Source organism: Aedes albopictus, chromosome 2, assembly GCF_035046485.1.
Source record: "Aedes albopictus strain Foshan chromosome 2, AalbF5, whole genome shotgun sequence".
Taxonomy (NCBI): domain Eukaryota; kingdom Metazoa; phylum Arthropoda; class Insecta; order Diptera; family Culicidae; genus Aedes; species Aedes albopictus.
Window position 1 is genome coordinate 309,613,314 of NC_085137.1, and position 25,550 is coordinate 309,638,863.

The following is a 25,550-nucleotide window of genomic DNA, read 5'->3' on the forward strand; positions in this document are numbered from 1 at the left end:
GTTGCTTCCCGGCGGGGATACTACCGGAGTTGTCTTCCTTTTCGTGCCCTTGGAAGTGCTTGGAACTTCGTTGCCATCGATGTCCGTGGAGTGGGCCGCCAGCTTGGCAAATTTATTTTTATCCAGCAGCTGCTGTTTCATTTTTCCGTCGTCGGCAGGGGGCGACGGCTTTCGCTTTTGGGTTTTTCCCACGGGGGGAACGGCATCACTACTCTTCGGTGCTCCCGGCTGCTGCCAAAGAAGTGTTACTGTACGTTGGGCGTCTTTTTGCTTCCTCTCGCCGTTTGGGAAAAGAAAATGCGGCGCGTTTTCTTCCTCCTCTGTTTCCATCTTCGTCGTCGACGTCCGATGCGAAGCGCGAAAACTTTTTCTCGGCCAAGCGCAGAACACGTCCGGACGTGCCGCTTGCTAGGACTGGGATGAATCAACCAGTGCAGATTCCTCTGCTTATATAAGGCTATCCATGAGACAGATACGATCAGCTGATTTCTTTTGTTTACCATGTATTTTTGACATACGATGATCGGGGTGACAGTTGAACACAAAGGAATTTGTTAAGCACCGACGACACTTGACGAAACTTTGGTAAGTTGTACTCACACTATGTTTACATTTTTGGCTGTCACCCCCATCGCGAAAAGTCGTCATGGATTGCCTTATAGTGGAGCAAAGGCTGCTATGATGATAAATTCGTATTTAGGGTATTATTCAGTTGACGTGTAAATCCATTGATTGCTGTGATCCAACAACTAGCATCACCTATGCGGCAAATTGCTACAGTCAGTGGTGAGTATGCATATCTTGTTTTATATTTACCACCGACAACAGCGTGGGAACTATGCGATGCCATTTCAAATGACCGTTAAATTCCTTACACAGTTTTGGAACTAGTCTTGGATGTCTGTTCTCTATGGCTGAAACCCCTTGGAGCAAATGGGCCGGATCACAACGTCCGAGGCCATACTGTCCCGGTCGGTAAGTCGCATTTTTTTGCGAAATAACATCCAAAAGTTAGGGTGCGTCTTAATATCCTATGTGCCTTCTTTCCTTGGACTTCGTGACACACTTACATGTTTGGACGTTATGCCCCGAAAAAATGCGCCATAAAGTCCTGATGGGACATTATGGCCTCGGACGTTATGATACTGCGCCTATTATTGCTTTTTTTGCACCGTATTCGACCCCCTGCAGAAATTTTTTGTCACACCACAATATGTTCCCACCAGTTTCAGCATACATTGGTTCGTTTCACTGCTAGAAATTTTAAGCGACGGTTACACTTTTTGGGTGGTGCATGGAATAATCGGTTTGTTTACTTGCTACTTTCCTTTGTGTTTGACGTGTGAACAAATATTTTAGACGATTGAACATTTGCACGGTAATCTATGAAGCAAAGCAAGATGCAATATTAATAATTTTATTTTTTATGAACTGTTTCATCAGCTGCTGATTCGTTATGTTGTCCCAAGACACCAACCTGACTCCCCTGTTGGGAAAAACCAACTTGCTTGTTTACGACTTGTCAGTCGTTACGCTTGAGTAACGCTTTTCATAATCAGATGCATCCGGCGGGTGCATAAAAATCGTCAAAATAAGTTCGAATGGAAACCCAAAATATAGATCGATCATCACCGGAAGTAATATAATCCACCATAATCTCGAGCCCTAAAAGAACACCAATGGCATCAAGCTTGCTTCAGAACCGACCGCAGTACGAGCAGTTGTGCAAGGATTACCTGAACTTGAAAATAATGGCCGGGAATTGTAGTGCACGCGAACCGGAAGTGATACAAAAATTCAAAAATTATCTGAAAAGTGAAGTAAATTCCGTTAGAAAACTAGAACGTGCTCTTGGTTTGGAGGATGTACTCTGCTTGTTAGAAAGAAGAAATCTGTTGAGTATGCTAAAAATAAGACTATTGATACAGTTAGAAGGATGCTTAGAGGACATAGATTATTCTAAACTTTTGGGAAAATATCGAATATCATTGGAGGAAAACTTTACCATCCTGAGACGCTTCTACCTTGAAGGTAACCTGATCAAGAACAATTATAATTATAGGAACTACATTTCAAAACCAATGTTATTTTCAGATCTTCGTCATCGGGATCGTCGGACACTTCTGGAGAAGGAAATAGAACAAGCAAAGCTGGACAACCCTAGCCAAGCAGAACCGCTGTCGTATGAAACGCCGAAGGTAACAAATGATCCGAGACCACCCAGCAGTCACGACGCAGGCGATAGATTTAGTCAGCATCGTCAGGCAATCTTCACTTTACTTAGCAAGGAGATAGGTCGCAAGTGGCATACGTTTGGGCGGCTAATGCAGCTGAGCGATAGTAGTCTGGAGGAAATCGAATTCCGACATCCAAGGAACGTTAAGGCCATTGTTGGCGATATTTTGGAATCGGCCGAAAGGGAACAGAGCGAGAACGGTCAGAACAATTTTGTGGGTGTTCTGTTGGAAGCTTTGGTCGAATTTAGACGAAAAGATTTAAAGAACAAAATCGAAAAACTAGGAGTGGGTAATGTCTGAGACATAACCTCAATGTTGACGTAGGACAAAGGCTGGAACGACTTTTATATTCTCATAATACAATGTTTGTTGTTATGATAATACAAATGGGTGGACTGATGTGTTGAGTAAAGTTGTTGTGTGATCGATCGCTTTCGCTGAACGCATTCATAACCCAACAATCATTTTTGCTGTATAAGAGTAAAACAAATCACTCTTAAGCTAACTTAAGCTCAAGAAGCTGTTATTCGGTTACTTGGGAAGATTTTGACTAGTTCAAGAGTTATTTCGTTTTGAAGAGAAATGATCAATTTACTCTTCTACGAGAGAATTTTCATCGAGCGGATAAAATTATTAGATAATTGAACGGCGTTAGATAGATCCTTTTAATTGAATATTAACGTGAAACTCTTTTAATAATACGTTGTTTTCATCTGGGAAGAACATATTAGTGGCCGACTTCACTATTGCTGAACTACCAAGCTTTCAGTCTGTCGCTTTTAATTGTCTGAATCATAACTCTTGAGAAATCATTTTCGCTGATCCTGAAAAAAACCGTTTATAAAACGGAAGATTTTTGCAATTATTGCATGAATTCATCACGCAATGCGAGTTGATTTTACTCATACTGAATGCGGCCGTTTGCTGTCGTGGATGAGATTTCTGGTGCTGCCACCACGATAGCCGAGAGTCATCGCTGAGTTTGTGTGCAGCTGCCTAGCTGGGAGGTGACATCTCCCATCTCCTTGACTGATCCAAGGAAAATGACGAAAGTTAACAGAGGAAACAGCTGTTATGCCCCTAGATTAGCAGATGAAGCTCCTCCCATTCGGCGGGCTTTCCAGCTTATTCCGTTTGCATGACCCGCCCACATTGTGTCAGACGCTTTAAACGAGTAATCAACCGTTCTTTGAGACAATTTCTAATCGAACGGATGAACTAACCGAAGTATTGAAAAGTTAAGATCATTTTAATTCGATAAATATTAGAACGAAACAATGTTTCAGGCACAATTTGTCCGAATAAGATACTAGAACAATTAGAACAATTAGAGGCCGGCTATACTGTTGCTAAGTTTTCAGTCTGTCGCTTTTAATTATCCGATTCATAATTCTGGAGGAATCATTTTCGATGGTCCTGAAAAGGACCTTTTAAATAATAGAATATTTCGGCAAGACAATTGAAAATTATCCGCACTGAATGCTGGAAGCCGTCGAAAACTGCCATCGCTTACTGCCGTGGATGAGATTCCTGGTTCTATCAGCAAAATAGCCGAGAGTCGTCGCAGGATTGGTGCGCAGCTGCGGAGGTGACATTCACTCCCTTTGACTGATCCAACGAAAATGACGGAAGAAAACAGAGGTCACTGCTTTTATTCCCCTTGATTAGCAGATTAGGCTCCTCCCATTTGGCTGGCTTTCCAGGTTATTTCGTTTGCATGACCCGCCCCGAATGCTCCAGACGCATCAAGTAACTAATCAACCGAGAAATGAGCAAATTTTCATTGAACGGATAGAGTAACCAAAATATTGGATAATTTCGATCAGTTTAATTCGAAAAATGTTCAAACTAATTTTAATTAAACAATGTTTCACGCAAAATAGTCCGGATAGAATAATGCGCTGTTAAATTCCGGGTGGAATCATTAGGCCATTAGTGACCGGCTTCATCATTATTGCAGGGCCACCAAGTATTCAATCTTTCACTTTTCAGTTGCACTACACTTTTCTCGTTCGATGGAATGAAATTAGCTGATTCACAAACTCTTAAGGAATAATTAACGGTGGTCCTGAACATGACCACCTGAACATTTGACGAGTTTAGGAACGAAATGGCATGAATTTCCCATGCCACGCAATGCGTGTTGGTTTCTCCGTGCTGAATGATAAACGCCACCGAAAACTGGACCGCCGCTTGCTGCCATGGATTAGAATAATGACCAGTTTCACTATTGCTGGCAACGATGCTCTGTCTTTTGCTTTTTGGTTGCACTACATCTCGATTGATGTTGGAAATCATCCAATTAACTCTTGAAGAATCATTTTCGATGGTCCTGAAAAGGACCGGTTTGAATAATGGACGATTTTAATTCATTCACCATGCCACGCAATGCGTGTTGGTTTTCTCTGCGGAGTGCGGAGAATGCTGGACGCCGTCGAAAATTGGCCCACCGCGCCGCTGCCATGGATGCGATTCCAAGTGCTATCATCAGCACGATAGCCGAGAGTAGTCGCTGGGTTGTTGTGCTGCTGCCTTGCTGGAGGTGACATCCACCTCCAATCTCCTTGACTGATCCAACGAAAATGACGAAAGAAAACAGAGAACAATGCTTTTATACCCCTAGATTAGCAGATGAAGCACCTCCCATTTGGCTGGCTTTGCAGTTTATTCCGTTTGCATGCTACAGACGCTTCAAACGATTAATCAACCAAGAAATGAGAAAATTTTCATTGAACGGCTGAAGTAACCAAAATATTGGTTGGTTGAACCACACTTTTCTCGTTCGATGGAATGAAATTATCTGATTCACAACTCTTGAGGAATAATTTTTGGTGTTTCTGTAAAATACAGTTTGATTAATTGACGATTTTAGGGAAGAAGTGGCATGAATTCACCATGCCACGCAAGGTGTGTTGATTTTCTCAGTGCTGAATGATGGACGCCACCTGAAACTGCCCCGCCGCTTGCTGCCGTGGATGAGATTAATCACCGGTTTCACTCTTGTTGGCAACGAAGTACACCTTTCTCGATCGAGGGTGGAAATTTCTTCAATTAACTCTTGACGAATCACTTTCGATGGTCCTGAAAAGGACCGTTTGAATAATGGACGAATTTGATGAATTCATCATGCCACGCAATGCGTGTTGGATTTCTCCGCGCTCAATACTAGGCGCCGCCGAAAACTCGCCCGCCGCTTGCTGCCGTGGATTAGATTCCTAGTGCTTTCAACCGAGAGTCATCGCAGTCGATGTGCGGCTGCTTGCTGGAGATGACATCCTACCTCCTTGGCCGATCCAACGTAAATGAAGACAGAAAACAGAGGACACAGCTTTTATACCCCTAGATTAGCATATGAAGCTCCTCCCATTCGGCTGGCTTTTCAGTTAATTTCGTTTGCATGACCCGCCCCTCATGCTCCAGACGCATCAAACGATTACTCAACCGAGAAATGAGAAAATTTCCATTGAACGGATAATGTAACCAAAATATTAGATGATTTAGATCATTTTAATTTGGAAAATGTTAGAATTGAAACATTTTTCACGCAAAATGGTCCGGATATGATAATGCGTTGCCAAAGTCCGGGTGGAACAATTAGGCGTCATAATTGTTGCTGACTGAGTCACCAAGCATTCAATAATTCACTTTTCGGTTATACTACACTTTTCCCGTTCGTTGGAATGAAATTATCCGATTCACAGCTCTCGAAAAATCATTTTCGATGGTCCTTAAAAGGACCGTTTGGATAATGAATAATTCTAGGAAGAAAATTAAATGAATTCACTATGCTACTATGCGTGTTTGTTTTCTCCGCACTAAATGCTGAACGCCGTCGAAAACTGGCCCCCCGCTTGCTGCCGTGGATGCGATTAATGACCGGCTTCACTCTTGGTGAGAAACGATGCTCTGTCCTTGCTTTGCACTACACCTTTCTCGATCGAGGGTGGAAATTTATCCAATTAACTCTTGGGAAATCATTTTCGATGGTCCTGAAAAGGACCGTTTGAATAATGGACGATTTTGATGAATTTACAATGCAACGCAATTCGTGTTGGTTTTCTACGCGCTCAACGCTAGACGCCATCGAAAACTGGCCCGCCGCTTGCTGCCGTGAATGAGATTCCCGGTGCTATCAGTACGATAGCCGAGTGTCGTCGCTGAGTCGATGTGCCGCTGCTCAGCTCGAGGTGTCACCTCGACGGTGATCGAAATGGAACTGACGAAACAGCTCTCGCATGATCGCATTCCTTCCTGCATCGTAGGTAGTTGCCCCCACGATGCGCACCAATCAGAGAGCGTTGGTAGACTGAACGAGAAAATTAGTCCGCTACCCATATTTATAGATTTCAGCGATTTCAATGTCTAACTTTAAAACAACTTTTCAACTATTTATCAATGATTTTTAGGTTCACCGAATATTACAAATTGAACGTGGGAGTTTCATCTCTCGGATAACGGGATTTGTTTATCATTTCATTCAGTGGGAAAGATACTGTGAGCGTTTAAAATCTTTCACTCAAACGTAACGCTCTTGGTTTCATAAATTTTGAAATGACACCGGGTATAGAAAACAGAGACGTAGTCCTACGTCAAAACTGATTAAATAATACTGAATAACAGCCGGTGAGCAAGGTTTTCTAATTTTCTGGAGTGAGTGAAACGATGTCACATCCACATCCTTATAATCGCACTTCCTTGCTACCTTCACATTAGGAATCATCAGGCCCGGATTAAGGATTGTGGGGGCCCGGGGCCCGAGTGGATGTGGAGGCCCCTCGGAGAGATGACCAAACATGTTTTTCGAAGAGTACTAGAGTAATATGAAAAATAAAGCTAATGTTAGCAACCAAAAAAGATTTTTGTGGAGGCCCCAAAAATGTGGGGGCCCGCCCCCCCCCTTAGATCCGGCCCTGGGAATCATACATAAATTACGTATATCTGAAGGGAGGTATTATGGCATTTACCCTCATTCGTGTTTACGGATGTATCAATTTTGGAACGTATTTGATTCGTTCGTGTATCCGTAACCCATTTTATTTTGCGTGCGTAATTAAGGGTTTACGCCACAGGGTGAGAGGAACCATGCTTACACAAGCTTTAAACGAGCGGCTGTGTCGTTGAATGTTAGGGGCTGTCCATAAACCACGTGGTCATTTTTTAGGGAATTCTCAAACCCCCCCCCCCCCCCCCCCCCTTGGTCATTAGTCAATACAAAATTTTTTATGTCCATACTAAATGGTCATTGGCCGAACCCCCCCCCCCCCCCCCCACATGACCACGTGGTTTATGGACAGCCCCCAGTGTCTGCGGCAAACATGTCCAGCTGAGTGATGCGTATCTGATAATGGTCATGTGGAGCAGGCCAACCCAATCTGGTCCTCTTGCGGGTGTCAGAATTACCCCCGCGGGAACCTGGATCGTGGACATTTCAGTTAGGGCACCAAAAGCAGGCATACGAATGCTCTATCCACATGATTTTTTTATATTCATCTTCTTGGTCACCGTAAAACGTCAAATGGCCTCCCTGGTCAACCCGTGGCCACCGGAATGTGCTCTGCAGGTGCCTATTTCGAGGACGTTTTGGCCATAGCGCCAAAACTAGACATGCGACGGCTCTTCTTTCATGATTTTTCATATCCATCATCTTGGTTACCTCCCTGGCCAATCAAAATGCGTCCTGAAGGTACCTTCTTCATGGACGCCAAAACTAGGCATGCGACGGTCTATTTTCTTGATTCATCATATCCATCATCTTTTTTGTCCTCCCCGCTGTTGAGGGAATTAAGCCACTACAAATCCCACTGCATCCATCATCTTAGTAGCCATAAAAAGGACCAATGGCCACTATGGTCATCCCGTGGTCTTCGGAATGTGACCTGGAGAAAACTGTTTCGAGGACGTTCAGGCCATGAAGCCAACACTATGGTCAAATGGCCTCCCTGGTCAACCCGTGGCCACCGGAATGTGTCCTGGAGGAGCCTTCTTCGAAGACGTTTTGACTATGATGCCAAAACTAGGTATGCGATGGCTCTATCTTCCTGTAGGAATTCCTCCGGAAATACGTCTAGGTATTTCTCCAGAAATTCCTTTAAGAGTTCCTCCGGAAATTCCTCTAGGGGTTCCTACAGAAAAAAAAAAACGTTAAAGGAGATAGACCGAAAAGCTTGTGAAGTGTTTGAGCACAAAGTGCTCCGGCAAGCAATAAAATGGTGTGTGGCACAGACGCATTAATCGAGAGTTAATATGCCTTTGGGTTCGATTTCTTCAACTCGGCCAGGTGTAACTGTATGGGTAAGCCTGGCTTACCGGTTAAGCCGAGGAGAAGAAATCGAACCAGAGACTGACAATGATGATGCTACAGTTACATACATACATACATTTATTTGTTCTACATCATTAAGACAAGACATAATCAACAATAGTACGCCACAATACTCGGTTTGTGGCTGCCGCTCTCCATCCTCGGTCGCGCCCAATGCTCGCCAAGTCACGCTCAACCTGGTCCGCCCATCGTGCTCTCTGCGCTCCACGCCTTCTTGTGCCAACCGGATCCGTTGCAAACACCAGCTTTGCAGGGTTGTTGTCCGGCATTCTTGCAACATGCCCTGCCCACCGTATCCTTCCGGCTTTGGCCACCTTCTGGATGCTGGGTTCGCCGTAAATTGCAGCGAGCTCGTGGTTCATTCTTCTCCGCCACACACCGTTCTCCTGCACACCGCCGAAGATCGTCCTTAGCACGCGTCGCTCGAAAACTCCGAGTGCTTGCAGGTCCTCCTCGAGCATGGTCCATGTCTCGTGCCCGTAGAGGATCACCGGTCTTATTAGCGTTTTGTACATGGTGTATTTGGTGCGTGGGTGAATCTTTTTCGACCGCAGTTTCTTCTGGAGCCCGTAGTAGGCCCGACTTCCGCTGATGATGCGCCTCCGAATTTCACGGCTCACGTTGTTGTCAGCCGTCAGTAAGGATCCGAGGTAGACGAATTCCTCCACCACCTCGAAAGTATCCCCGTCTATCGTAACATTACTACCCAGACGGATCCGGTCGTGTTCAGTTCCGCCTACCAGCATGTACTTTGTTTTTGAGGCATTCACCACCAGTCCGACCTTTGCTGCTTCGCGTTTCAGGCGGGTGTACAGTTCTGCCACCGTTCCAAATGTTCTAGCGATAATGTCCATGTCGTCCGCAAAGCACACAAATTGACCGGATTTTGTGAAAATCGTTCCCCGGCTGTTGAGCCCGGCTCGTCGCATCACACCTTCCAGCGCGATGTTGAAGAGTAGACATGAGAGTCCGTCACCTTGTCGCAGTCCCCGGCGAGATACGAATGAACTGGATAGTTCACCCGAAACCCTTACGCAGTTTTGCACACCGTCCATCGTTGCTTTAATCAGTCTAGTCAGCTTCCCAGGAAAGCCGTTTTCGTCCATGATTCTCCATAGCTCTGCGCGGTCGATACTATCGTATGCCGCTTTGAAGTCGATGAACAGGTGGTGCGTTGGGACCTGGTATTCACGGTATTTCTGGAGGATTTGCCGTACGGTAAAGATCTGGTCCGTTGTCGACCGGCCGTCGATAAAGCCGGCTTGATAACTTCCCACGAACTCATTTGTTTTAGGTGACAGACGACGGAAGATGATCTGGGATAGCACTTTGTAGGCAGCATTCAAAATAGTGATCGCCCTGAAGTTCTCACATTCCAAATGGTCGCCTTTCTTGTGAATGGGGCAAATTACCCCTTCCTTCCACTCCTCCGGTAGCTGTTCGGTTTCCCAGATCCTGACTATCAGCCGATGCAGACAGGTGGCCAACTTTTCTGGGCCCATCTTGATGAGTTCAGCTGCGATACCATCCTTACCAGCTGCTTTGTTAGTTTTGAGCTGGTGAATGGCATCCTTAACTTCTCTCAGCGTGGGAGTTGGTTCATTTCCGTTCTCCGCTGCACTGGCGTCGTCGTTCCTTCCGTTGACGTGGGCTCCCGTGCCTACGTTCTCCACGCCATTCAGGTGCTGATCGAAGTGCTGCTTCCACCTTTCTATCACCTCACGTCCGTCCGTCAAGAGGCCTCCGTCTTTATCCTTGCATATTTCGGCTCGCGGCACGAAGCCGTTGCGGGATGCGTTGAGCTTCTGATAGAACTTCCGTGTTTCTTGGGAACGGCACAGCAGCTCCATTTCTTCACACCCCGCTTCTTCCAGGCGACGCTTTTTCTCCCGAAAGAGGCGGGTCTGCTGTTTCCGCTTCTGTTTATAACGTTCCACGTTCTGTCGAGTCCCTTGCTGCAGCATTACCGCCCTCGCTGCGTTCTTCTCCTCCAAAACCGTTCTGCACTCTTCGTCGAACCATTCGTTCCGTCGATTCCGTTCCACGTACCCGATGGTGCTCTCGGCTGCGTCGTTGATGGCTGCTTTCACTGTACTCCAGCAGTCCTCTAGAGGGGCCTCATCGAGCTCGCCCTCGTCTGGCAACGCGGCTTCGAGATTCTGCGCGTATGCTGCGGCGACATCCGGTTGCTTCAGTCGCTCTAGGTTGTACCGTGGCGGTCGCCGGTACCGTACATTGTTGATGACGGAGAGTTTTGGGCGCAGTTTGACCATCACCAGATAGTGGTCGGAGTCGATGTTGGCGCCACGATAGGTCCTGACGTCGATAATGTCGGAGAAGTGCCGTCCGTCAATCAGAACGTGGTCGATTTGAGATTCCGTCTGCTGTGGTGATCTCCAGGTGTAACGATAAGGGAGGCTGTGTTGGAAAAAGGTGCTACGTATGGCCATATTTTTGGAGGCGGCGAAATCAATGAGTCGTAGGCCGTTTTCGTTCGTTTGCTGGTGAGCGCTAAACTTACCAATCGTCGGTCTGAATTCCTCCTCCTGGCCTACCTGAGCGTTCAAATCTCCTATGATGATCTTGACGTCGTGGCTTGGGCAGCGGTCGTACTCGCGTTCGAGCTGCGCGTAAAATGCGTCCTTGTCATCATCAGTACTTCCGTGCACGTTTATTATGCTGAAGTTGAAGAATCGGCCCTTGATCCTCAACCTGCACATTCTTTCGTCGATCGGCCACCAACCGATCACGCGCCTCTGCATATCACCCATCACGATGAAAGCTGGTCCCAGCTCGCGTGTGTTGCCGCAGCTCTGGTAGATGGTATGATTACCTCTAAACGTTCGCACCATGGATCCTGTCCAACACACCTCCTGCAGCGCTACGATGCCGAACCCGCGGTCCTTCAGTAGATCGGCGAGTATGCGGGTGCTCCCAATGAAGTTGAGAGATCGGCAGTTCCACGTACCGAGTTTCCAATCGCAAGTCCTTTTTGTTCGCTGGGGTCGTTGCCGTTGGTCTCGGTTCGTATTATTCTGTTGCTGATTTTCCGTTACAATGGTTTTTTACGGCTGGCTCGTAGGGCCTGACACCAACCCCCTACTTTCCGGAGGACCATAGTGCACAGTTGAGCTTAGAGTCCTTCCCTGGCACTCGGACGTAAATCAGCCGCCCCTAACATGGGGATCAGACGCTGTTGTGAGCCGCTCCTCCTGGAGAACAGACGCTCAGGTTTGCCGAAGCAAACCCCCCCTTCCCTGTCAGCCTACGACCAAAGTTCCCACCGGGGTTGGTTACCCGATCTTCCCTAAGGTTGCTCATAGTTTCCGGCCGGTACCGCGTGGAGGTAGGGATAGGAGTTACTGGGCAGAGGCTAGTGGATCACAATGGGATCTGAATTGCGCAGCATACCCAGCCTTTACCGTGCGTGATGCTACAGTTATTTTATGCAATTCAGTATCATAATTTCTATTTTATGTAACTTATTATGGTATCATAATGGTCAACTTTTCCGAACTGATACATTAAGCAACTCAAATGAGTTGCATAATGAAAAAATCATTGCATATTTTTTTTTTGCAATTTCTCATCGTAATAGGCTATTTTACATGTCGCAAATCTGACAGGAAAAGGCCTACTTTTTCTCATCAAACTAGCAGTGCTGTAACCCAACAAACATTTTTGCTGTACAAGAGAGGAACAAACCACTCTTAAGCAAACTTTAGCTTAAGAAACTGTTATTCAGCTATTTCTGTTTCTTGGGAATGGTTCATTACAGCACTGATTTGCGTGGCGTAATGAACCATTACAGCACTGTTTTCAGTTTTGATCAACTTCTTGATACTTTGACAGTTTTGGAAATTTATGACAACTGCACAGTATTTATTTATAACCTGCTATATCAGACTTTCTTAAACATGGCTATGAACATCAGTGTGCAGTTTGATGAAAAAGTTTTCTTAAAAACTATTCAAACGTCTTAAAATCCCGGTTCAACAGTGCATCAAAACTTCAGACGCACAAATCCCAAGAAGCAAGCTTCAAACAACAATGCATTTTATTATTCTGTTCCTGCTCACTTGTGATAAGCTTAAAATAAGAAGCTCAGGTGCGCTGGTTTTGTTTACAAAGAGATTTGTGCCCTCAAAATCGTGAGCAGGTGCCAAAGTCGGCCATTGTGGCGGCCATATTGGGATTCTAACAAGTCTGTCCTTAGGCGGTGATTTATGAAATTGCAAAAAAACGTTGTACGCAACTCGGTGCAGAACTCGATTTTTACAGCAATCTTCATTCTGCACCTTGTTGCGTAAACTACTAGTATGTCACTCGTTGCAAAACCCGATTTTTTTCAGCACGAAGAGTGCTCGGCAAACCTCGGCAAACGACTCGTGCTGAAAAAAAAACAACTTTTTGCAACACGTCACATAAATAACTAATGGAATGCTCCAAAAATACGTTCAAAATTGAAGGTGACCCATCTTGCCCCGCGACCGTTTTTATGGAGATTATATGGAATGTATCGCATAAGAAAAATGAATAAAAACCATTTTATTTTTTATATCCAATGAGAGTGAATAATTTTTCAATCAATGCCTCAAACTTTTGTATTCATGCTGGTCATCTAACAAAATTATTAACATAATCAAACCATGAGTATTGCGCCCGAAAATGGCACTGACCCATCTTGCCCCGCCCCACCCTATATTTTTTTTGCTGTAGTTAAAGGCAAACTACCTAGTGTGAGTTTAATCGATATAATCAAATTTTAGTTATTGGGCCAAACTAAGCGATTGCGTCAAAAGAACTCAAATTTGGGTAGCTTGGCGGCTCCGTGCACGTTTTCAAGAGCTCCAATCTTCAAAATTCGTATACAAATGCTCTCAATTTGCAAAAACTGCCTCTTTTTGCGAGTGCGCAAAGCCAGGAAAAACAGATGCTTCATTCATCAGATTTGTGCCTCTTACGTTTGTATGCATAATTGCAATGGGATTTCTTGATGTTTCACCTTAACCTTCTTCATGCATCACGTCGGGAACAGCTCGCTGACGCAGTGCGCGGATTGGGTAAAAAATGACCCTGACTGCGCTGCCATAGTGCCGCGGGAAAGTGAGAGTGGGACTGCGCGTCCAAAGGATTTTCGTGGATTTGCTGTTGTTGATATTCTTCTTTGCGGCTTCGCACACGCGCACTCCCACTCTCACGCGTAACTATAACGGCGCCCTTATGCATAAGGGTTAAAATGGCTTTCTTTCCAAATTTTTAACTCACTTTGGAACATTTTACTCTTTTAGAAAATAGCAATCGTAATAATTGAATTCTATACGGTACAATAAGTAATTGTTTTTTATAAAAATATGCCATACACAGTAATTATAGTAATGAATTAGTCAATAATTTCGTTATGATAAATCATATAGTATGATCTTAAACGAGGTTTCAACCTGCCCTATCGGAGGAATTAGTTTTGCCATTGGCCACTTTTTCTGGTGAGAGAAAACACCAATTTGTTCCACATATTAATCATTTCGGGACTTTCTCCAAACTAGTTCCAAAGCAAACCAATCAAAATCAGTTTCCATAAAAAGTGGTGATTTTCTTCCTAACATATTTTTTCGTCTTACCACCTTCTCTTCGTCTCCAACACGCCCCTTTCTCTTCATGCGCAATCGATTGCATCCTACAATAGGTTTCGGTATTTCAACGTTCGGACAATGTGTGTTCTTCTAACTAGTTCAATGTTGGGTTCTTTCGTATAAATTCTTTTATTTAGCATTAATTCATAATATAAATATGTATGTTTCAGTGTGTTTTATCCTGCATTTGACTAACACGAGAGAAAGCAGGAAGGGAAATTACGATAACCGAGAAGGAGGAAAGCGTGTTGTATGCTTAAGTCGTAAATATACGTGTCTACATGTAGGACTTCCGCATCGATAATAGTTAATAAATTCTGTCTGCTCTTCGTTTGCTTTCGTTGGAAATCCAATCTTTGCCCCACTAGAATCTACTAGCGGACAGTGACTAAGTTGTTCGGCAGAAGTAAAGAAGTAACCGCGTTCAAGGGAAATCAACAAGGGGAGTAGAGCGATAAAGGGAAACAAAAAGGGATAGTTTTACGCGGCAAAAAAAAAAACGGAGGAGCCTACAGGGTGAAGACGGCTTTCACGCTCGATCCGGATTTGACCATTGTGTCCTTGTGAAGATGGTATGTGAGCGGTGCATTCAGTCCTAACCGTTCCTTATAAATGCGACCAATGTTGAGAACGGCTTCACGGTTCTGGAAGTTGGAAGTCCAAATGGCTGGAAGTAAAAGTTAAGTAATTGTTTTAGTGACTGCAATGGCGGAATTATGGTACAGGTCGGACTCGATTATCCGGAGTCGGGTTCTGGCGCTTACCAAAATAATATCTCGCAAACGGAATGGAGTAAGAAGCTGAAATTTTGACTGATAACTAATCGAAGTTGGCTTGACAAAATGTCAAAATTACAGCTTTATACAGCTCTCCGTTGCCCAGATATATGGTTGAGAAGCATCAGAATCTCACTCCGGAAAATCGAGTCCGACCTGTACAGTCAAACCTCCATGAGTCGATGTTCTTTGACTCGATATCGACACATGGAGGTAAACTTTTCCATACTGAAAAATAGTTTCTGGGTTACTATGATGGTCCCCCAAAAAGCTTCCCAAAGGATGTTTGTTCCACTACTCGATATTTCCTTAAGTCGATGGTCCCTTCAATATCGACTCATGGAGGTTTTACTGTATGCTGCCCGAGGTAGCACAAACGATCCACCGATTTGAAACGAACATTAAGGACAAACTCATTGGAGGCTGAATAAGCTATTATTCAGCTGTCATTGTTACTTGGGAAGTGACCAAGAACAAACAAACAGTGAAAAGCTTCAGATTAGCGTATATTTAGAGATTCTGGTGTAATGTTGAGTTGGGATTCCAAGACGTTGGTCCTTAAATCATATTAGTGCCAGACGAACGGACCAATACGCGATTTCACCAGTTTGACTTGAGCGGTGTTTTATTATTATCTAGATCGTAGTCATGAAGTAAACATAATACTGCTCAAACGTCAAATTCGTGAACTTGTACTTAAAAGATAATGCTGACAGTAGTCCTGTTAAATGTAATAGGTTTAACTTGCTAGAAGATGCATGCTGCATTCTGCTTTTTTCCATTCGTCCACAAATAGAAGAGCAGGATGTAGTAACTTCGAGTAAGTTCAACCTACCTCATTGAACAGGACTAGTATGAATGGATAAGTGATGCAAACTCACCAATTTTGTCTCCTTTCGGGCGTACGTTCACCACGGCTCCGCAGATATCATCTGAACTTTCGAAGGCCTCTCCGATGAGACACAAAATCTGCAATACAAAAAAAAATGCAAAATTAGCACAAAATTCGCTCAAATGCCGATGTTGATCCCTACCGTATCCAGCCAATACTTGTCCAGTTCCTGACGCTGCGACCGCGGCACATTGACCATCCACCGACCGCCGCGCTTATTGCCCTCGTCTTCCCACATCGGACGGATGTCCTTCTTGAATAAAGAGTAATCGCTACCGACCTTGATGTCGGCCGGGCTCTTGATGTGATTGTACAAGCTCCAAAAGTCCTCCACCGTGGAAAAGCTGGTCACCTCGTTGAGGGTGTCTTCCCACGATTTGCTGCGGTCCGGTTCCTGGTACCAGAGCGTCCAGGTCGACTGCAGCGGGTGCTTGATCAGACATTCCGGATCGACGACGACTCCCTGATCGGCGTGGTTCTGCTCGGTGTTTTCCGTTTGCTTCTGGGTGGAGAGAAAAGGAATTCGTTATTAGTATTTGTCGATTACCAACTTTTTTTTATTGCTGTCTGCATTGAACCCACGTAATAATTATGATCGTGTTCGTAAGGATAAGCATATTCTTGGTAGGTATCTTCGTATGGCGGACGAACGGCGGCGTAGTCTTGAAAGGTGGGATGCAATTTCCGCATAAAACGATTTCTAGTGCTCAACATCATGTTTATAAGATTGTTCGGATTTCAGTTCTGATTGGATTGCAGAGCACGCAATATCTTCGATCTTTCGGAAACCTCAGAAAACGTTTGCCTTTCTTGCCACAAACTGCAACTTAAATGACGGATAGTGAAAAATTGACACCCAGATTGCTGCGATTGGAAAATTTGAATTCGAACATCAATGAACATCAATGCACTGTGGTTCAGGAGATCGTCATTGTGGTAAATAAAAAAAAATGTTTTTTTGTTTTGTTAGAGATGTGTCTGGGCTTCTTTTTTTGTGTATTTAAGGCCGGACGGGACGGTGGTTGAATCGTCCGCCATTGCTCTGTTGCTAGTAAGATGCAAATCTCAACTTCTACTTTATATTATTGACTAGCTGACAACTGCCTAAGGTCATCGCAGCACCGCACTCTAGATTGATTTCATTTCAATCAGGCTGAAATTCTTCCCGGCTCATAAAAAATCAATATTTTCTGATTTTTCATACTTTTTAAAATGATTTTCGTAACTTTTTATGCATATAAACACAGCCACCATGAATACGAATCAAACCCTGAAAGAGTCATCCTGATCGGTTCACCCGTTCGTAAGTTTTGTTGCCTCAAAGGGACTTCAAACTCATTTTTATATATATAGACTAGAAATTTGATCGTTCATTTGCTCACTTGTGGTGCACAATCGACTAAAGTTTCAGCTACGTCAGTCAGTGCAGTGGAAATTGATATTTGCTTCTTCAAAATCGCGAGGCAAATTGTTAGAAAGAGAGGGAAGATAGGAAAAATTACACGTCGTCCCGTGCGGCCTTAACCCTTTCTTTCCCATGATATGAATCTAAACATGGGTTGAAAATGGGAAGTGAGAGTTATATGCGACGCATGTGGTATGATTCTCAGATCGCCATTATACTTTTATATGTCTTGCATTTTGCTTCTATCATGTGAGCTGGATGCGCCAATGTATATGCAACTCCAATAATATCTTTCACATTTTGAAAAAAAAGTCTGCTTAGGCTGGAGCGGGAATCGAACTCACAACGCCTAAATGACCGACGCCGCTAGCCGCACGACCACGAAGCTCAGTTAGTGGAATTGTGAATTTCTGCTAAACGTATTCCACTTTATCTGCCAATGTTGCTTTTCAACGCGGCCAAAGTTATATGCACAGCTACTAATGTATCGATTGTGGTATATGCATATAACTCCGATATGCGCAAATGTCATTGAGTTTTATTAGAAGGCTTTTCAATCGGAACTGTTTATGATATGATACGTATAACGGATTCATTTGATGTGAACGTGTCAGACTACGGGTACCATGTATGTGCAGTGTCTGATAAAATAGGCTCTTAGAATTATTTCAGTGTATGATATTCCAATAGTGCAGAAATATAGGACTGACATATAACGATGATCGAGAGAGTTGGCTCAGTGTGGTAGCACAGGTGATCCACTACTTTGCACTCTTCATACAAATACAGGATACGTTAGATCATTTCCATTTGATCATCAGGTTTGTATATGTTTAATGAACTATTATGCCATGTTTTTTCAAAATTTCTCTACTCTTTGTTGTTCTAGAGCTAAATGATTTAGCGAAAGTCGGTAAATTTTTCTATTTTAATTCATACCTTGGCCGAAACCTTAACATTATTTTCAACGGAAAAAAAAAAATACTAGCCTGCCCTATACTGCCCCCACTCGCATAACTGTCCCATTTGACTTTTCATCATTTTTGAGTTAACGTTATGAATAGTCATCATTTTCGATGTACTTCCAAAAACAATAATAAAAATTACGAATTTTTATGTCAATGTGTGAAAAAAATACCAAGTCATGAGCGTCCCATATCAAAAGTATCCGCATAACAGTCCCATCATGGATTTTTGTGTCACGTAACACAAAACTGAACAACTTTGTAGTGATTGTAATATTTTTTTTTGCAATTTCTCATCGTAATAGGCTATTTTACCTCACGCAAATCTGACAGGAAAAGGCCTACTTTCCCACACCAAATTATCAGTGCTGTAATGGTTCATTACAGTACTGATTTGCGTTGCGTAATGAACCATTACAGCACTGTTTACAGTTTTGATCAACTTCTTGATGCTTTCTGGACGCAGGTTTGAAAAATTGTGACAACTGCACAGTATAACCTGCTATTAGACTTTCTTAACCTTTCAGTACTCGCGCCAATTTTTGTACCGCGAGCAGTCGCGCGTTGTACTTTGTACAACACCCATACATTCTGAAATATCTAAGGATCCTGATTATTTAGAGGAGGACTGTCTTTGGCAAAGTTGTTGTAAATTTCATGGGCTACTTGATGCTGACAAACCGAGTAACCGTGTTGTTTTATCCAAAGTTTTGCTCAAACAGCATTAAATTAGACAAAGAATCACAATACCCACGCTTTTTGAACCATTTCTTTGCAGAAACAGAGAATAGGACAGATCGGTGAAGTACTAGATTTGTAGTAATGAGCTGAATTTTAGTATGGTGAGAAGGTCAATTCTCCGTTTCTGCAATAAAATAGTGCAAAAAGCGTGGGTATTATGATTCCTAGCCTAATTTAATGCTGTTTGAGCAAAACTTTGGGAAACAGTGTTGTTATTTTCTTCATTTCTTGCAACATAAACAACATTGTTTACCAAAGTTTTGCTCAAACAGCATCAAATTAGGTAAGGAATCATAATACCCACGCTTTTTGCACCATTTCATTGCAGAAACGGAGAATTGACCTTCTCACCATACTAAAATTCAGCTCATTACTTCAATTCTAGTACTACACCGAGCGTGCCCCATTGACTAAGTTATAGCGGCAAGCGCCCAAAATAGGTACACCTGCCCAAATGGTACAAGACCCTACCTCAACTTTCCTATGAAACAGCTAAATTCACTTTATTGTGAAGTTTTTCAACAAGTTAATTCCCAGTTGGCAACTCTGTTACCGCACATTGCAACGCGAACCAAAATCCCATCCGTCAGCGAGCGGCACTTCTTCCTCACACACAACACACACGAAACAAACAACGTAAGCGCTAGAGCGGGCAGCAGACGGAACGAAACGGAGCACCGCACGACCATTTTTGTCGGCGGAGAGAAAGCGGGGGACGAAAGTCGTCTCCCTGTCGTGCGTGGATGTGAATGATCCAATATGGTCGCAGAGAACGAAGGGTAACATTATGCAAAAGCAATCGGAATTTCCTCCGGTTTCAGTCGCCTGGTCCAGTAACACCCGGCAGGAATAGTAAAATTTTAATCTACGCACGCCGCAGTCGCTACCGACACCCAAAAATCCACCATTTCTCTCGGTGTGCTGCCCAAAACCAGCGTAAGAAATTTACCTCAACCTCTTCGTTGGATTTGCCAGCCATTGTCGTCGCGGTTTTGCTGCTCGTAGCTCAACTTCTCCGGAATCTCTTTACTTTTCGGATGATTGTTATTCCTGGGGCCTGCCGGAAGAAAATCACTTTTTCGCGCACAATCCGACCGAAACACGTCCTTTTCGACTCGAATAATCACTTTCAAAAATGGTTCGAAAAGAAAATTGGAATTTTGTGTCACACACGTAGGGCGCCGTCACTCTGCTAGAGCCCACGACCGCCGCACACGATTGAAAGAGGATGACGGGAAAACGTCGTGAGCTCGCGACTCTGACACGCGATAATCGGCGAGCGGGACGCGTTGGTGTGAGTGCAAGTGGGGAGCGAAAAACGGCGACGAAGCAGCGGAGAATGTGAGAAAGCGATGACGTTTCGAAATGGATTTGGCTGCGTTGCAAGTTTAACGAAAGCGTTGGCTGCATGCCATCGGGACGAGGGGCCTAAAACTGAACGAAGTGATATTTGGACTACACTGAACAAAATTAGGGTTACGAAAATGACGATTTTGTTAAAAAAATAATATTGCTTGACTCAGCTCCGAGTTTTTGCCAGAAGCCTTGAAATCCATTACCGCGAGTACAATGAAATCCATGATGCGTTAACCATGATGTGTGAATCAGAGGGATTCCCGAGAGAAAAAATACGAAGCCGGCAGCTGTGCAGCCACAAATCGTGAAACAAGCCCTCAAAGCTCCACTCTTGGCTCCACTACCCACTTTCGATGGAAAGTACGAGCACAGACATTCTTGAATCCCCAGTGCGAAAAATGTCGAATTCCAACACGTCAAGGTTGACCTCAAATGTCAAACTAGAACTATTTACCATTTTACTTATTTCGATTTTTTTCATGATTCCTTCGTTTTTCGCTCGGTTTTTCGAGTTCGAGTCAAGTCAAATTCCAATTAGAATTCCGTGCATGATCGTATTATACAATTAAAGCGAGATTCTGTCTTTAATTTTAGCCCCCTATTACCATAAACTAATAACATATTTTCCAAAAAGTGCACATACTCAAAAATGCTTAAATAACACTCACACATAGGAAAACAATGCTCAAATATGGGTAACTCTCGCTGAGACCTCGGCTGAGACCGGCCCACTATTTACACCTTGTCTTCAAAAATGTTTAAGATGCCGCCTTTCTGAAAGTCCTCGCTAAAAAAGTAAGGAAAATGCATTTGGTTATTCAAATTTATGGACCCCCCGTAAGTTAGAGTAACAACCATTTTTGCAGACCCCTCGATTTTTGGTCAAATAGTGGCTCATTTAAACCGTTATAACTCGAAAATTTCTCCAAAAACCACCTCAAAACGAATTGTTGTTGAAAAGAGGAAAGATATAGCTACTATTTACAATAATAAAAAGTTGGGTCGGCCATATTGATTTTGGCCGCTGTGGTAGTCGGGTTCACCTGCGGATGATCACAGCAACCGTGAAGTTGAGGAGACTGACACACAGGGTGGAACACAGTCATTGGAAGACAGAATATACTTACACCAGTGATACCATAGATTTAAGTTAGCCCAAATGAACAATCGAATGAATTTTACGTTCATTTAACGTCAATTGATGGGTTTTTTGACGCCTATTTGACGTTGCAGTTATCGAATTTTGTTCGCTAAGTGGAACGTAAACATGTTGCAGTTATCGAACCTCTACTGTACTAAATATTTACAATAATAAAAAGTTGGGTCGGCCATATTGATTTTGGCCGCTGTGGTAGTCGGGTTCACCTGCGGATGATCACAGCAACCGTGAAGTTGAGGGGACTGACAATAGAGGTAATAAACTATAGAGGAAGAATGTCGCTGGCGTCGCTGCCGAAACATCTCTTGCTGGCGGAGATAGGCCGGGCTATAAGTGTCAAAGCAAAAAAGTATGCAGTTTGACAGATAGATACCCGACATGTTTGCGAGCGAGAACAAAGGGAACAGCAGCGACATTCGTCCTCTATAGTTTATTACCTCTATTGGACTGACACACAGGGTGGAACACAGTCATTGGAAGACAGAATATACTTACACCAGTGATACTATAATAATGGAATAAATAATTATTACCTATCGTGGCTACAATATTTCAATAAATACCCCATAATGGCGACGAAAATCAAACTCACGTGTGCGGGACGCTAGAGTAAGTATTATTTTGACGAATTTGGCCCAAAAAACATCTCGCCTTGAAAGAGGGGGATGCCTGACGGTTGATGAAAATCTGACCGGTTCAGGCAAGAATATCTCGCCTCGAAAGAGGAAGATGCCTTTGCGGCGGATGAAAATCCGACCGGTGCGGGCAAGAATACTTCGCCTTGAAAAAGGAGGTGCCTTTGCGCCGGATGAAAATCCGACCGGTGCGGGCAAGAATATTTTGTCATGGTAACGGGAGGTGCCTTTGCAGTAAATGTAGAAATAGGCCACACAAGGCGGAACACGACTGAGAATGAGGCATGTCATTTGAAAGAGTTGGAAATCGGGCAAGAATAGCAAAACCTGGTAGTCATTTAGCAGAAATGTGGTTCATGTAAAGAAAATTCGTGCCTTATATCATACACCTGAAATCCGAGAACTTTCTGCAATCGATGATAAGCAACCCGCTTGGAACTGAAGAAACTAAAACTGAAGGCGCACAAACTGTTTGCCAAGGAGAAGCGGTCGGATGACATGAGCGGGGGCAATCTGGACACCCTCTCGGTGGATTCCTCCTCCAGGCCATCCAAGATCGGAGGCATGGCGTTCACGCTGGACGACATCCAAGATGTAGTACCCAACGAACCCATCGCCGAGGAGGATGCCAACAAGGAGAACGAAGAGTTCGGTGGAGGCGGCGGCAACGACGACTTCGAGAGGATTCGACGTGAACGAGGACGAAGACCGGATTTGTTGCCACTCGGAGGAAAATGAGGATTCCCACGAGAAGAAGCCCATCTCTAAACTGCATCGAAGAGACACTCCACATCATCTAACAAAACTAACGCGTACATCACAATGCCGCCGTCAAGAACATCAGTCGGATGCTGAGTTCGCTGAAGCTGGAAGCGTCGCTTCCGCCACCGCCGAAGCTCAAGGAACATCCGGCCTTAGAAGCGGCCAGTCTAGGTGGTGGTGAGTAGGCTGATGTGGTGGCAGTGGCGACGGCGGCGGCAGTCGAATCAAAAGATGCCACGGACGCATTTACGGAGCTCAAAGAGGACCAGTTGGAGATCCCCATCGAACGCACATCCACTGGGCTGGGGTTAGATGGGTTAGACGCATAGTCCTTTGTTTTTTTTTTGGAAAAAAGGAGATGTGGTAGTCGGGTTCACCTGCGGATGATCACAACAATCGTGAAGTTGAGGAGACTGACACACAGGGTGGAACACAGTCATTGGAAGGCAGAATATACTTACAACAGTGATACTATAATAATGGAATAAATAATTATAACCTATCGTGGCTACAATATTTCAATAAATACCACAGCCGCCATCTTGGATTTTTATACCAAAGCATTTTTTTCACCATGATGGCAACCACCGATTTTCAAAATGTTTGCAACATTTGAAAGTTGAGACATGTATACATAACATATAAAAACATTAGAGATGTATTTTTCTTCTTCCAAAAGCTATCTTCCGTTTTGTAAAACATGCCACTTTTGCGCATTGGACCCGGTGCCGATCGTTTGCATAAATGCAGCGTTATTTCGCAGTGCTTACGAACACGAATTTAAAATCTGAACCCACTAATGGAAAGCTGAAGATTTAAGCTTTTCAAAACATTAAATAAGTTATAAAAGCAATGCCAACATCATTGAGAAACAGTAAAAAACGGACACGAACTTCCGATTCGCCCAAATTTTGCGGCAGGTGCCTTCGTGTATACATGCAGGCGTAAACTCGGATGCTGTTGCATGTCGTTGCCGGTGCGCATGGAAATGTATGGAAAAAACGTGGCCTAATTTACAAAACTGCAGATAACTTTTGATAGAAAAAAGACATCTCCAATTTTTTGATATGTTATGTAAAAATGTTTCAGCTTTTAATTGATGCAAACATTTTGAAAAACGGTGGTTGTCATCATGGTGAAAAAATGTTTTGGTATAAAAATCCAAATTGGCGGCAAAATTAATATGGCTGACCCAACTTTTCATTATGATAAAACGCAAATACAGTGGTTTTTCGGTTTTATCACGCTCAAAAAAAAAATTTACCGTGATAAAAACGAAATCGTGAATTTGGCGAAACGAGAAATAAATGTGAATTTTTTATCAAAAATTGTTCAGCGGCAAAATATATTAGTCATAGCTTATATTAATTAACTGTTTTGGTGGACTGGACAATGCTGTATTGACTTTATATTGATTTCGGAATGTTTTGAAACAAGTGTGATAAAGACGAAATGAAAATCGTGATAAAATCGAACAGAAAACCGTGAATTTGGGCGAGTAGTGATTAAAACGACCAGTGATAAAACCGAAACGCCACTGTAGAACGTCTAAATCGAATCTGAAATACCCTCGGAAATACCTAGCTCCTTGTCTTGCTCTTAATTTGAAATCTGAACGTAGTATGTAGGTCAATTTATTCATGGGTGAACGCACTACAACGGACCAGATGTTCGTCATCCGCCAGATGTTGCAGAAATGCCGCGAATACAACGTGCCCACACACCACTTGTTCATCGATTTCAAATCGGCGTATGATACAATCGATCGAGACCAGCTATGGCAGATTATGCACGAGTACAGATTTCCGCATAAACTGATAAGATTGATCAAGGCGACGATGGACCGAGTGATGTGCGTAGTTCGAGTATCAGGGACACTCTCGCTCGATGCCCTTCGAATCTCGCAGAGGGTTACGGCAAGGGGATGGTCTTTCGTGCTTGCTGTTCAACATTGTATTAGAGGGTGTAATAAGGAGAGCGGAGATAAACACGAGTGGAACGATTTTTACGAAGTCCGTTCAGCTGCTTGGTTTCGCTGACGATATTGATATTATAGCTCGCAAATTTGAGACGATGGCGGAAACGTAGGTACATCCGACTAAAGAGTGAAGCCAGGCGAATCGGATTAGTCATTAATGTGTCGAAGACAAAGTACATGATGGCAAAATGCTCCAGGAAGGAACGCGCCCGCCAGCCCGAATTTCTATCAACGGTGATGAAATTGAAGTGGTTGAAGAATTCGCAGCCAAAATATTTATAAAGAAATATGGATTTCTTTCCATTTCAAGAAAAAGTCTTATTTCGGAGAGATAATTTATTGAAAATCCAACTATCGCTAAAATATTATTAAATATAACAAAGAAGAGGTGAAATGATTAGATTTTTTTCTGATTTGATATAGTTCTATATATGTATGTACTTCATTAACCACCAGCTTTCTTCCGTACAATAAACACAGGCGACTGCCCGTTCTAAAAGTTTCCTGTTATCAACATAATGGTAATCGAGGTGTTAATATGAATAAATAATAATTTAATCGGTAAAAATATTCGTTATACGATACTGCTTCTGATGTGACAAAGAAGGGACAAATCAATGAGTCCTGATCTTAAGCGCTATCCTACTCCTCCTGCTACTGGTTCATCTTTTCTTTTCTTTTTTCTAGGA

General features: G+C 43.5%; 2 protein-coding genes across 5 annotated transcripts; one reads left to right on the plus strand and one right to left on the minus strand.

The window, feature by feature from the left end:
- Positions 1–1,526: 1,526 nt before the first annotated feature.
- LOC109422464 (fas-associated death domain protein-like) lies at positions 1,527–14,584 on the plus strand. Its single transcript, XM_019697245.3, has 3 exons — positions 1,527–2,031; positions 2,095–2,522; positions 14,561–14,584. The coding sequence occupies exons 1-3, from the start codon at positions 1,680–1,682 to the stop codon at positions 14,582–14,584; spliced, it is 804 nt and encodes a 267-aa protein (XP_019552790.3). The 5' UTR covers positions 1,527–1,679.
- LOC109428631 (eukaryotic translation initiation factor 4E1) lies at positions 14,128–20,215 on the minus strand. Of its 4 annotated transcripts, none has more exons than XM_019704421.3 (4): positions 19,921–20,215; positions 16,003–16,362; positions 15,850–15,937; positions 14,128–14,859 (listed from the first exon to the last, which is right to left on the minus strand). In XM_019704421.3, the coding sequence occupies exons 1-4, from the start codon at positions 19,948–19,950 to the stop codon at positions 14,702–14,704; spliced, it is 636 nt and encodes a 211-aa protein (XP_019559966.1). In that variant the 5' UTR covers positions 19,951–20,215; the 3' UTR covers positions 14,128–14,701. The 4 variants fall into 4 exon arrangements, with proteins under 4 accessions (XP_019559966.1, XP_019559967.1, XP_062708236.1 ...); XM_019704422.3 differs by having other exon boundaries at positions 16,003–16,359; positions 19,921–20,211; XM_062852252.1 differs by lacking the exon at positions 19,921–20,215 and adding an exon at positions 16,443–16,620 and having other exon boundaries at positions 16,003–16,359.
- Positions 20,216–25,550: the final 5,335 nt, after the last annotated feature.